Source organism: Loxodonta africana, chromosome 9, assembly GCF_030014295.1.
Source record: "Loxodonta africana isolate mLoxAfr1 chromosome 9, mLoxAfr1.hap2, whole genome shotgun sequence".
NCBI lineage: Eukaryota > Metazoa > Chordata > Mammalia > Proboscidea > Elephantidae > Loxodonta > Loxodonta africana.
In genome coordinates, this window is record NC_087350.1 from 42,366,257 (window position 1) to 42,378,382 (window position 12,126).

The 12,126-nt window shown below is 53.8% G+C and overlaps 1 protein-coding gene across 1 annotated transcript; it reads right to left on the bottom strand.

Moving 5' to 3' along the window:
- Positions 1 to 9,496, bottom strand: CEL (carboxyl ester lipase). The gene is made up of 11 exons (XM_003407404.2): positions 9,336 to 9,496; positions 6,411 to 6,561; positions 6,197 to 6,319; positions 5,701 to 5,898; positions 4,957 to 5,087; positions 4,672 to 4,779; positions 4,407 to 4,524; positions 2,944 to 3,130; positions 2,515 to 2,718; positions 1,083 to 1,280; positions 1 to 679 (listed from the first exon to the last, which is right to left on the bottom strand). Exons 1-11 carry the CDS (start codon positions 9,399 to 9,401, stop codon positions 1 to 3), a joined length of 2,163 nt encoding a protein of 720 aa, XP_003407452.2. The 5' UTR covers positions 9,402 to 9,496.
- Between the last annotated feature and the right edge of the window lie 2,630 nt (positions 9,497 to 12,126).

Genomic DNA, 12,126 nt, shown 5'->3' on the forward strand with positions numbered 1-12,126 from the left:
TTAGAAGCCAATGACTACAGGCATCTGAGCCTCCTTGGAGTCACCCGTGGAGGGGTCAGGGGCAGCCTCGGAGTCATCCATGGGGGGCTCAGGGGCAGCCTCAGAGTCATCTACTGGGGGCACAGGGGCAGCCTCGGAGTCATCCGTAGGGGGCACAGGGGCAGCCTCGGAGTCATCCGTGGGGGGCACAGGGGCAGCCTCGGGGTCATCCGTGGGGGGCACAGGGGCAGCCTCGGGGTCATCCGTGGGGGGCACAGGGGCAGCCTCGGGGTCATCCGTGGGGGGCACAGGGGCAGCCTCGGGGTCATCCGTGGGGGGCACAGGGGCAGCCTCGGGGTCATCCGTGGGGGGCACAGGGGCAGCCTCGGGGTCATCCGTGGGGGGCACAGGGGCAGCCTCGGGGTCATCCGTGGGGGGCACAGGGGCAGCCTCGGGGTCATCCGTGGGGGGCACAGGGGCAGCCTCGGGGTCATCCGTGGGGGGCACGGGGACAGCCTCCCCATCAGACACTGTGGGCAATGCCTGATAGGTCACATTCCAGTATTCCAGGTAGTTGGACCTCAGGTGCTGCTTCATGGAGTTGCCATCAATCTTCTTGGTGATCTCCAGGTAGTTGTCATTTTCCAGGGTGTAGGGATACCACTGTGTGGGGACAGCCAAGTGACCCACGTTGGGGTCCCTGTAGAGTGAGAAGAGGCTGGGCAGGAGCTGCAGGCTCACAGGAGGCTGAAGACCTGCGCCCCTGACCCAGCTCTGCCCTCCCACATGCCGGGGCAATCCTCCCTGGCTCCAAGCTTGTTCCTAACACCAATGCCACACTGTGTACTGGGCACTGGCTGGAGCACTCTGAGGGCCTGGTACAGAGCAAGGCGCACGCAAGTAGCGCTTATCCTCAACTGTCAGATGGAGATGCCTGTGTTCAGGGAGGTTACTTGATTGCCCAAAGTCTCCCAGCTGGTAAGTGAGGGTGTGGGGACCCCAGGCCTGCAGGGCCATTGTCTCTGTAGTGGCGTCCACTCTGGATGGAGTAGGAGACCCTCATGTCTGTTGCCTGTGGCCCTGGGCTCAACCTCAAGCCTTACCCACTTCTGGCAAAGTTGGTCCAGTAGGCGATCATGGACTCGGAGACAGTCCTGTCTTGAGGCCGGTAGCCCAGGGGAGTGACGAAGGGCTTCCCAAAGACATACTGAAGGTCATCTGCATGGTCAGCCCCCACCCAGTCCGGGTAGATGGGCATCCGAGAAGGGTGGGAGAACAGGTAGGTGTAGGTCTTGGCACTCCTGAGGGTGAGAGGGAGAGACCACCCAGGTTGGTCTGCTCGCCTGGGCCACCCAGCCCAGAGACAGGCCAGAAGGGAGTCTGTGAGGAGTACATGGATGATTCTGGGGAATTCCCACAAGACTCACAAAGAAACTAGGATTTTTCCCTCTGGAGAAGGGAAAGCTGTGGGCCAGACTCATGGATTCTGCTATTTTAATTGTGTTCATCCCTCACCGCTACACAAAGTTTTGAGGCATCTTCCTTCTATAGTTGAGTACCAAGAGTTTTCTTCTCTAATTGGATTTGTAGTCTTCATTTGATTGGACAGTGTATATGCTCTCAGCTGTTTCTCTTTTCGCCTTGACTGCAGGAAGCTCAGAGTTAAGTTTACTATTCAGTTGCTGCAAAATTTTCAGCCTAGACTTACAGGTTTAATTATGTCCCCCTACCTTTTAAACATCCTGGTGGCACAATGGTTAAGCACTCGGCTGCGCACAGGAATGTTGGCGAGCTGAGTCCACCCAGAGGTGCCTCAGAAGAAAAGCCTGCTGATCTACTTCCGAAAAATCAGCCACTGAAAACCCTGTGGAACACTGTTGTACTCTGACACACATGGGTCGGAGTCAACTCAACGGCAGCTAGTTATTATATTTAATGTGCTAACAGGAGCCCTGGTGGTACAATGGTTAAGTGCTTGGCTGCTAACTGAAAGGTCAACAGTTCGAACCCACCAGCTGCTGCATGGAAGAAAAGACCTGGTAATCTGCTCCCATAATGATCGTAGGCTAGGAAATCCTAGGCAGTTCTACTCTGTTGTATAGGGTTGCTATAAATTGAAATCGACTTGATGGCACACAACAACAATGTGGTCACAGGCTTAAGCTGTTTCAAAAGTGGGCAACATTGAAGCCCTTAAGAATGACTGAACAATGACCACTGTCCAGTCTTCTCTCCACCTGCACAGCATGGGGGTTGGAGGATAGACTTATGAACTCCCCAGTGGGAAGGGCTGGATAGGGTGGAGGACCATGGAAGGGTTTTGTAAACCCCTGAGTCTGGGAGGGGAGGAGAGGCCCTCTGGAGCCTTGACAGGCCTGGGCAAAGCAGATGGGGCAGGGACACGAGACCTGGGCAAGGCTTTCCTAGGCATCCCAATGCCTGTGAGCCACCCACTGGTGAGGCTTTGGCAGGAAGGTGCAGCATCCCAGGTGGGTCTCCCCAGGAGGCCAACCCCACCCCTGCCCAGGTCCTCACTTGGCGTTGATTCTGTGCTGGGCCACTGCAATCTTGGTGGGCATCAGGAAGAGGATGTCAGTCTCGAAGTTCACCATGGTCTTCTTCTTGGCCTCCTGGGATGAGTCACTGGCCCAGAGCTCAGTGTAGAAATGGAAGGTGGCATTGGCGCCTCTGAGCCCCTTGGCAATGGTGATCCCTCTGACCAGCTTGTAGAAGTCCTCTCTGCAGGGATCAAGCAGGCACTGGAGCCTCTGCCCAGTGCCAACAGGGGGTGCCTGCATATTCACCCAGAAGACAGCCACGGACGCCCCCCCCCTCAAAACATGTTGCTAACTTCCTTACTCCCACCCTTTGATAATGCCTTCCCCCTCTGGGACCACCTCCCCCAGGCTGACTTCTCCCTAACAGCCTTCAGCACTGTTCCTGGCTCCTGTGCCTCCTGCTTACTCTGTGACAGTCTTGTAGGGCTTGTCAACTGCTGGCATATCAATGGTGGAAAATATGTGGCCATCCATGTTGTTGGTGCCTGCTATGTAGTCGATGTCTGCAGCGTTGGCATATAGTTTGATGGGGTCATCAGGGATGAAGTCTCCATCGATGACAGGGAGGAAGCCCAGATAGTACAACATGGGGTCTGGGTGGGAGAGCAACAAATTCTTGTACCTTCCAGTATCCCCTGACCCTCCCCTCTGCCTCTGAGGGCGGAGTTGACCCCATCCCTATAAGGCTGCAGCGGCGATCTCCTTCCTTCTTTGATCTAGAGTAGAGCTTCTCAACTTTGGCCCTATTGACATTTTGAGCCAGATAATTCTATGTTGTGGGGGGCTGTCTGTGTATTGCAGGATGTTCATAGCATCCCTGGCATCTACCCACTGGGTGCCAGTAGCACCCGTTCCCCAGTTGTAACAACCAAAAATGTCTCCAGATATTGCCACATGTCCCCTGGCGGCAAAATCACCCCTAGAGGACCACTGATCTAGAGTACCACATTTGTCCTCTTGCTGTAGTGAGTACCCTCTCTTTTCGCTGGGACTAAATTTGGGAGAAGGAGACCTAGAAGCAATTGAAGGGACTGATGATGAAGGAGGCACCCCTCTTCTAGGGCTGGACTTTAGTCTATTAGCCAAAAATTCAGGGAGGCCCATATTGTCCTCCAGTACCCCTGAACTAGCCCCTAAAGAACCACATGGGGCAAGTGGCTGCACGAATTTCAGTAGGTTCAGGCTTGCCTGTTTTCCCGCCAGGCAAGGATGCGGCAGCTTGTTGTTCCTTCAACAGAACTCCAAATGAAAGTGTTGGCTTTGTTTCTGCCAAGCACTTAAGTTTAATTTACATGTGTTATGTGATGGGCCCCACTGTACCTTGAGCAGAATGAGCAGAAGAGAATTCCAGTCTACCACGCAGAGGATGCCGACATTCATCAGTTTGTGCTGATGAGTCCCCGACACTTCCCAGGGTATAGAATATTAGAGCTGGAGGCCCAAGTGCTACTGTAGGTGCTCAGTAAATGTTTGTTGAATGAATGAATAGACATCTAGTACAAATTTCTTGGTCTGGGGTCCATGAATTGCCAGGTGGGCATTAGGGGTCCATGAATCTCCCTAAAATTATGTACAAATAACTGCTAATGTGTGCATTGATAGGGGTGCAACCCAAATGTCCATCAGTTTCTCAGGGGGATCCATGACCCACAGAAGATAAGAAGGAAGAATGGTCCCCTCCACTGCCTACAGCTCGGTCTGCTGAGGCCTATGAAGCCGCAATTTCCGAAACGCGAATTCTGCAAGTTGGTGACAAGATTAAGCCTCAGACAAGATGCCTTCCTGTCCTCTCCAGGAGCATGGCCCTGCCCAGCAGAACCCTCCCCCCACCTTGAGCCCCCAGGCCCCCACGCCTGCCGCCCCACTCACACTCCATGCCAGCCAGAGGCATCTTGTAGGCCATTGTCAGGGCACGGGGGTCAGTAATCTTCAGACACTTGGCCATCTCGGAGGTGTCATCTCTGGGGCAGCCCACTGTCTTGGCGATCTGTGAGGGGGTGGGGTCGGGGGGGAGTAGTAGGCAGGCAAGTGAGTCCAGTGCTCAGGACAGAGAATGACTGAGGACAAGGACACGATCCGGGGTAGAAAACAGAAATGCGGAAGACCTCCTCCTGGCCTCAGCACTGCCACTTACCATTTTGGCCCATAAGAGCGGCTTCTTTTGGATGACCCAGGGGCTCAGCGCCACGCCACTCTGGCTGATGGCTCGCTGGATGAGGCCCTTGTTGTAGGGGGAGAGGGTCTGCGACACACAGAGGTCCTGTCACCAAGGCTTCACCCATCCTGCCCCAGCCCAGGCTTAGCCAAGGACACCCAGCACTCAGCTCCAGCCCTACTCTCCTCCTCCTGTCTGCCCCACCCCCATCAGCTCCCTCCCAAATCCTTTGGAGCAGACCCTCCACTCTGGGGGGCCCCAGACCTGCAGAGAGGCACTGGCACCTCCAGCTGATTCCCCAAAGATGGTGATGTTGTTGGGATCCCCCCCGAAGGCTGCAATGTTCCTCTTCACCCATGCGATAGCCATGTGCTGGTCCCGAAGGCCATAGTTACCTGGGGGCGGGGTGGGGGGGCATTCACTGGGGACCCTTGGCTGGGAGATGGGGGTGCTAGAAATGAGTGGCCCAGGGCCTGGCACACAGTAGGTGCATAACCAGTGCGGGTTGGGCTAAAATGTCCTCAACTGCGTAGAGCCCTAGAATGGCTAATGGTGGACCCAAGGAGTCTGGGCCTGGGTGGGGCGCTGGAGAGGTTTGCGAAGTTGAGGAGGGGGAAGGGGCAGGATGGCCTGGTCCCTGCTCATCTCTCTACTCCCTGCCGTGGTCCTTCTGTTGTTTGTCTCTCCTGTTGGCATCTGTGTCTCAGCCTCAGTGTGTCATTTTCTGTCTCCATTTCACCTGGCTTTGCTGTCCTTGCTTCCCTTAGTCTCTCTCTGGGTCTCCATCTTTCTGTCTGTCTGGCAGCCTCTTTTATTTCACTGTTCGAGTCTCATGATTCAATTCCAGCTTCCCAGCTCTGTGAAATGGATTCTGGACCTTTCTGTAGAGCTGCCAGGAGATGAGTTGGGAAGAGGGGCATGGAGAAGGGTCCCCCTGCTGTATTTGGAGCTCAGGAGATTGGGCACATTCGTTCCTCCCCACTCAGGGCCCCCATGTGCAGGGCGAACCTGGCAGGTTGGAGTCCCCAGTGCTGAGGAAGCCGAGGGGACCGACGCGGTAGTTGAAGGTGACCACAATGACATTGCCTCGCGTGGCGATCTCCTCCCCATCATATAAGTAGTTGTTGAGGAAGCTGGCTCCTTGGCCAGACCCCATGAGGAAGGCACCACCGTAGATCCAGATCATGACGGGCAGGTCCCGGGAGACTGGGGCAGGAGAGAGAAGGTCTGGTGAACCTGAGATGCCTGCCCCTCTTCCTGGGTCATCCCCCGACTTTCAAGCAGGCGGTGCACCCTTGTGGCCTCCAAGGGTCTGCCCTGCTCCAGGCTTGGAGACAAGCAGTGAGAACCCCTTTCATTGCCCCCCTCCACCCTGTGCTGATTTCAGTAAAGTTCTGCCTTGGAGTCCCCAGACACAACCGTTGGGGTTGGGCCTGGGACTTGGATTCCTTCGGGGCTTCTGCAGGGAGAAGGGAACTCAGGGGACTACAAAGGGAGAGCTCACCTTCCCTCTTGCCCTGGGGGACCCAGATGTTGAGGTAGAGGCAGTCCTCATCCCCGTAGGTGTTGTTCTGGGTGATGGTGGCCTGCAGGCACCGCTTCTTGAAGTCGTTGGCCTTCAGGGTCCCTGCAGGTGAAAGGAAGAGCTGGCGTGATGGTGGCCACTGCGCCATGCCACCCTAGTTGCAGTGCCCCACCAAGCACCTGTCCACTCACACCTTGCCAGCCAGGGTGTCGCTGGGGGTTCTCCAGGGCCTTGGGGGGAGCAGCGAAGGGGATGCCCTTGAAGATGTCGACATAGCCACCAAAGAGGCCAAGGTTCTTGTTGACACCTTCCACGAAGCCGCCTTCCGTGTACACTGCACCCAACTATGAGGAAAAAAAACATGTGCAGGTCAGGTGAGTTCACAATCAGGATGGCCCCAGGGTGCCACACGCTCCTCAGAGATAACTTTAAGGGGGAGGTATAAGTCCACACCTGAGACCAAGGCAGCACCCCCTGCCACCTGCTGCAGGGATGGATTAACCAGTAAGCAAGGTACACACGGGGCTTGTGTGCTTACTTACTAATCTGTAGTGCAGAATTTCACTTTGATTTCAAAATCAAAGAAGTGGTGAAAAACAGGTGAAATTGGCACTACAGATTAATAAGTAAGCACAAGGAAGCCAGTAGTGCCTTGCTTATTGGGTAATCCATCCTTGCTTGCCCGCGTTGCTTAAGGAACCGGCTTACTGCCCTCTCCTCTGGGGTCCTGCTCACTGACCTCAGAGAAAGCTGCTTGACCACTGTCTCCACTCAAGAAGCCTTCTCCGCGGGGGACCAGAGAGGCAGTGTAGGCTTAGGTTCTGGTTCTGGCCTTGAGTTCAGTTTTCTCATGTGTAAAATGAGCAATAGCAGTGTCTTCCTGTGGGCATATGTGTGATCAGATGGGATGCTCCCCGGTCTCCAGCTGGGGTAGACATCCAGCCTAGACTGGCTGAATGATGAATGTTTTTGTTTTACATCCAGTCCTGAGCTTCCTGGGAGCAGATCCGTCCATCTCTCCCTTTCTCTGGTCTCCCCAAGGTGCCTTGCTGGAGAATTGGTGGCCTGATGCCCAAGTCCTCACAGCCCCTGTGCTCCCTGCTGGGAAGATGCCACGCCCACACCCATGCCCACCCTGGGCAGTCAGAACTGCTGCTGAGAATCCCGCTAAGGCACCTCATTGCACAAGGGTCCTGGAGCGTGGCACTCTCCTCTGCCCATTTCCCAGTGGAGGGAACTGAGGCTCAGAGGCTTTCCTGCTGCAAGTCCCCCTCTTGAGACATGGCAGTCTGACCTCAGAGCCAAGTGCTTCTCACCTTCCCAGGGCTGTCTCCCCACCCCAGAGCGAGTGGGGGCAGGGAAGCAGTGCAGCCACCCTTGAGGGTGGCTGTGGCGGGTAGCTGCTCCTGGCTTTCACCTGAGTCAGGCTCTAGTGTGGGGATGGGCAGGACAGCCCTGCACCCCAGGCGCAGCTGGGGCCCCTATCCCCCTCTGAAATCTAGGCAAATAGGTGCTCCCTGCCACACTGGGGAAGGGAGAGTGGGGCAAGTTGGAACTGGACAGAAGCAGCAGCCAGAAGCAATATCTCCAGGCTGCCCTGGGGATGGTGGTGGTAGGAGGGTCCAGGAGGTGGGGCCAGGGCCAGGCCTCTCCCAGGATAAACTTCTTGTTTCAGGTCTCCAGGTATTTTTCCTGACTCAACTGGCCACCTCTGGGAGGGGGCCGAGGGCCAGGTCAAGGCCTGGGGACTGAGAAGCCACCTCCCAGAAGCATCTCTTCGTCATCGAGATGAGGGCCCAAGGGCATGGGAACCCTGGCACCAGGGGGAGGGCTGGCCCTGGACTGCTGCAGCAGTGGGGAGGAAACTCCACTCCCCCTTGAAAAGCAGTCTCCCCAAGAAAGAGCAAACCCATCCCAATGACAAGTGACCCAGGGCCAGCGCCTGAACCTCCAGGTTTGAAAAAAGACAAAGGGGCAGGTCCCTGGGACACAGGAGTGCTGGGAGCAGAGTCCCCAAGGCCAGAAACAGCAGGGGTGAGGAGTGCACAAAGAGGCTCTTCCTGGAATCCCTGCCTTTCCTGGGGCCTGAGGCCCCCCATGCAAGCCTGGTTGGGGCCCACAGTCTGCTTGTGGCTTTGAGGGCTCTGTCCTCCAGGCTCTGTTCCTCACCCTCACAGCAAAGGGAGGAGAGTTGCTGTGGCTCCTGACCCCAGGCCTGGAGGAGGGCCAGCACATAGTAGGTGCTTGTTAACTCTGCCTTGGGAGGAACGTGAGATGGCAGTTACATTGTGAGCCAGCCTCCAGGAGTGGAGTACACTGAGTTTCAGATTCCTGCTCACCCACTTGAGGGCTGTGTGTTATTGGGTAAATTGCTTATCTATTCTGGGCCCGTTTCCCCTTCTGTAAAATGGGAATAACACTGACATTAGAAGAGTGTTGTAAGTAGGGTGGCCAGATTTAGCAAATGAAAATGCTGAGTATTTAGTTAAATTTGAATTTCAGATACACATCATTTTTAGTGTAAGTATATCCCAAATATTGCTTGGGACATAGTCATACTAAAAATGATTCATTGCGTATCTGAAATGCAAATTTAACTGGTGTTCTGTATTTCATCTGGCAACCTGAGTTGTAAGGTGCTGCAATGGTTAAGCCCTTGGCTGCTAACCAAAAGGTTGGCAGCTTGAATCTACACACTGGCTCCTCTAGAGAAAGACCTAGTAATCTGCTCCCCTAAAGATTACAGCCTGGAAAACTCTATGCGGCAGTTCTACTCTGTCACATGGGGTCGTTATGAGTCAAAATCAACTTGACAGCATCTAATAACAACAACAAAGCCTGAGTTGTGGGATGAATGACCTCAGTTGTAGGGTGAATGAACCCTGTGGAACAGCACAGGCCCCAGCACTGAGTAAGAGCCAAGTAAATCAACGTTGGCTGCTCTTGTTATTGTTGCCAGGTTCTGCTTCTCCGGCCAGTGCTTTCTCCTTCTCTGTCCAGTGCTTTCTCCTTTGTTTCCATCCTCTCTCTTGCCCTCTTCCCTGCTCTGCCCCCAGTTTTCAGACCTGGTTTAACAGGAAGAGAGGGAGGGTCTCCCACCCTAGCCTCCGTTGCCTACCTTTGCTGAGCTCGCCACAGCCAAGCAGCAGGTGAGGCCCAAGACCACCAGCCCCAGGCGCCCCATGGTGTATGCCTGCCTCTGGGTGGCCCTCCTGCAGGGCCTGTGGGTATTTATGGAGCCAGAGCCCGCCAAGAGCCTGTGCTGGTGGCTCCCTACGGAGAGTTCCTTTCTCCCTCCTCCTACCTCCGCCCCATTCTCCAGGCTGGCCATGATCCAGCCTACATCCCTGGGGTGAGGAGACAGCTGCTGTTCCCAGGGGGTCTCAGTCTAGGCCAAGGTTGTACATACATACTCATGTACACCCAGGTGCAGGGAGGCTTTTCCCCAGTTCCAGCTGCTCCCAGGTGCCCTGGTGCCAATGTTGCAGCTGTGCAGATTGCTGCCTACCTGGGAGCAGAGGCAGGTGGTACGAGGTGCGGGAGGATGCTTCAAGGGAGCTCAGTGCCCTGAAGTCTGGCTCATTTACAGGGCTTGGTTTCCTCATCAGAGAAATGGCCATGCTTGGTCTCCATACTCTGCCTGCCCCCAAGTTCAGTGGTATGTGAGTTGTAGGAATTCCTACAGTGTGGCATTGCGTGTGTGACTTCCAGACAGGGATGGCCGTATGCTGTTTGGCCACCAGTGTGGCTTCCCCTTATTTCCACGAGCTGACTGTGCCTGTTACCAAATCCAGGAAGGTGGGTCCTTGTCCGGCGTGCTCAGACTTGCCAAAAATCTGGACACCTGCCTTTAAGAAAGAGAAAGTCACTTTGTCGCAACGCAGAAAGCAAGAAGACGGACGAAGCTCCTCAGATCCGACTCCACTGTCACAGGGAGGCAGGGCTTATATGTGATTTCGGCAGCAAGATGGCGGCTGCGCAGGCGTACTGGGAAGGAAAAATTCTAGAAGGTGGCCAGGAAACAGGAGGTGACGTGACTCTTGTCAGATCTATTGGTTCGGAATAGGATCCAGGTGATGATTTTCCTTCTGATTTGTTCCTCCTGTTTCTATATCCTCTGCTGAGGTCAATTAGCAGTCACAACTGGCCCTTTTGCGCATGCGGGAGGGCTAACTGGCTTGGACTAGTTTAAGGGCTAATGGAAATTTACTGGCATTCATAGGGTCAGGTTACAAGCCCACTGGGTATGCAGGCTGGGCTGGGTGCAAGGACACAGAGCAGTACAAGACAACTCTGCCCTCAATGATCTTGCAGGGCATAGGGGAGATATCCCTGGTAAGCATGATGAGATCTGGGACTGGAAAGGGCAAGGAGCTCTGAATGGGCATGGGGTGGGGGATGGGAAGCACTGTGCCAGTCTTGAGAGTCAGGGAAAGAAAGAAGGAGGGAGGCTTTCTGGCCATAAAGAATAGCATGAGCAAAGCCCTTGGGGTATACTCTGACCTAGAGAGAGACAGAGACACAGAAAAAGATAGAGATGAGATAAAAGCAAAAAAGACCACTGATATTTCTCGTGAATGTGTATTACTTTTGCAACTGGAAAAGAAAGTTATTAAAAATTTGAAGACCACCATCAATAAAACTTGAAAGACCCTGATCACATTTAAGAAGTTCAAACCCGTCCCAAGTCTCTAAGCTGGGTGTTGCCTCTCTGCAGAGGACATGCATGTGGCAGCCTCCATACTACACAGTTCTCAATGATGTGTTTGGGGGCTGGAGAATGGTGTGGGAGCAGCCAGGATCCCCTTTGCCATCCTGGAGCCTTTGCTTCTAATGCTAAAGCCACCCTCGTGGCTATAGCCAGGGCCTGCATGAGTCTGCAGATCCACACCTGCCTGTCTGCCTACCTGCTGCAGTTCTCAGATCTTTTGTGCTGCATAGCGGGCAGAGAAAAGCTGGAGAAAGGTAGGGAGGGGTCAGTGGCTGATAGCTAGGAGGGAGAAGTTAGGACCCATGAAGAAAGGGTCCATGCAGGCTGAAGCTGGGGCAAGCCTGGGTTCAGCTGCGGGGTGTGAGGACCGAGGAGCAAATGGTTAGAGGGATGCTGCCCTGGATGAGGAAATGCATTTGGCAACTCACACCTTTTGCCTCAGCAACTCCAATTCTGAGAACCTGTTCTAAAGGAAGTAATTTTGAATACAGAGGGGAATAACCCTTTGTGTTCAAGGATATTCACTGTAGTGTTATTTGTAGTCACTGAGAAGGAAAGGAAAGGAGGAAGAGAGGTATCAGGGGAAAGGGAAAAGAAGGAGGCCCACATTTTACAGAGGGGCATTAAATAGACCACAGGTCACCCAGTGTCAACACAATCCCACACAGGGTGGGTGTTCAATAAACACTGAATGAAAACTGAACGAGTCTTGCCAGAAATATCAGAAGAGACTAGCATTGTCCATTCAGTGAGAAAAATAGCTAGCTGGCTACATTGTTGACATGTCCTGTCCATTAGTTGATTCTGCTTTTTTTTTTTTAATGATTTTTGTTGTTGTGTTTTTTTTTTTCTTTAGGTGAAGGTTTATAGAGAAAATTAGTTTCTCATTCAATAGTTCGTACACAAATTGTTCTGTGGCGTTGGTTGCAATCCCCGCAATGTGTTAGCACTTTCCCTGTTACCACCCTCAGTTCCGCGTTTCCATTCATCCAGTTTTCCTGCCCCTTCCTGCCTTCTCATCTTTGCTTTTGGGCACTCATTACCCTTTTGGTCTCATATAGATGGTTGTTCTAAGGCGCACTTTCCTCACGGATATTACTCTTTATTTTATAGGCCTGTCTATTATTTGGCTGAAAAGTGATCTCCAGGAATGGCTTCAGTTCCAAGTTAGAAGGATGTCTAAAAACCATAGTCTCAG

Excerpts from the sequence above, each read along its gene's own strand:
- CEL (XM_003407404.2), bottom strand. The coding sequence starts at position 9,401 with ATGGGGCGCCTGGGGCTGGTGGTCTTGGGCCTCACCTGCTGCTTGGCT. Across the intron at positions 4,525-4,671 it reads CGCTCTTATGGGCCAAAATG|ATCGCCAAGACAGTGGGCTG; the intron begins GTAAGTGGCAGT and ends ACCCCCTCACAG. Across the intron at positions 2,719-2,943 it reads CCCTACAAGACTGTCACAGA|AGAGGACTTCTACAAGCTGG; the intron begins GTAAGCAGGAGG and ends TGATCCCTGCAG.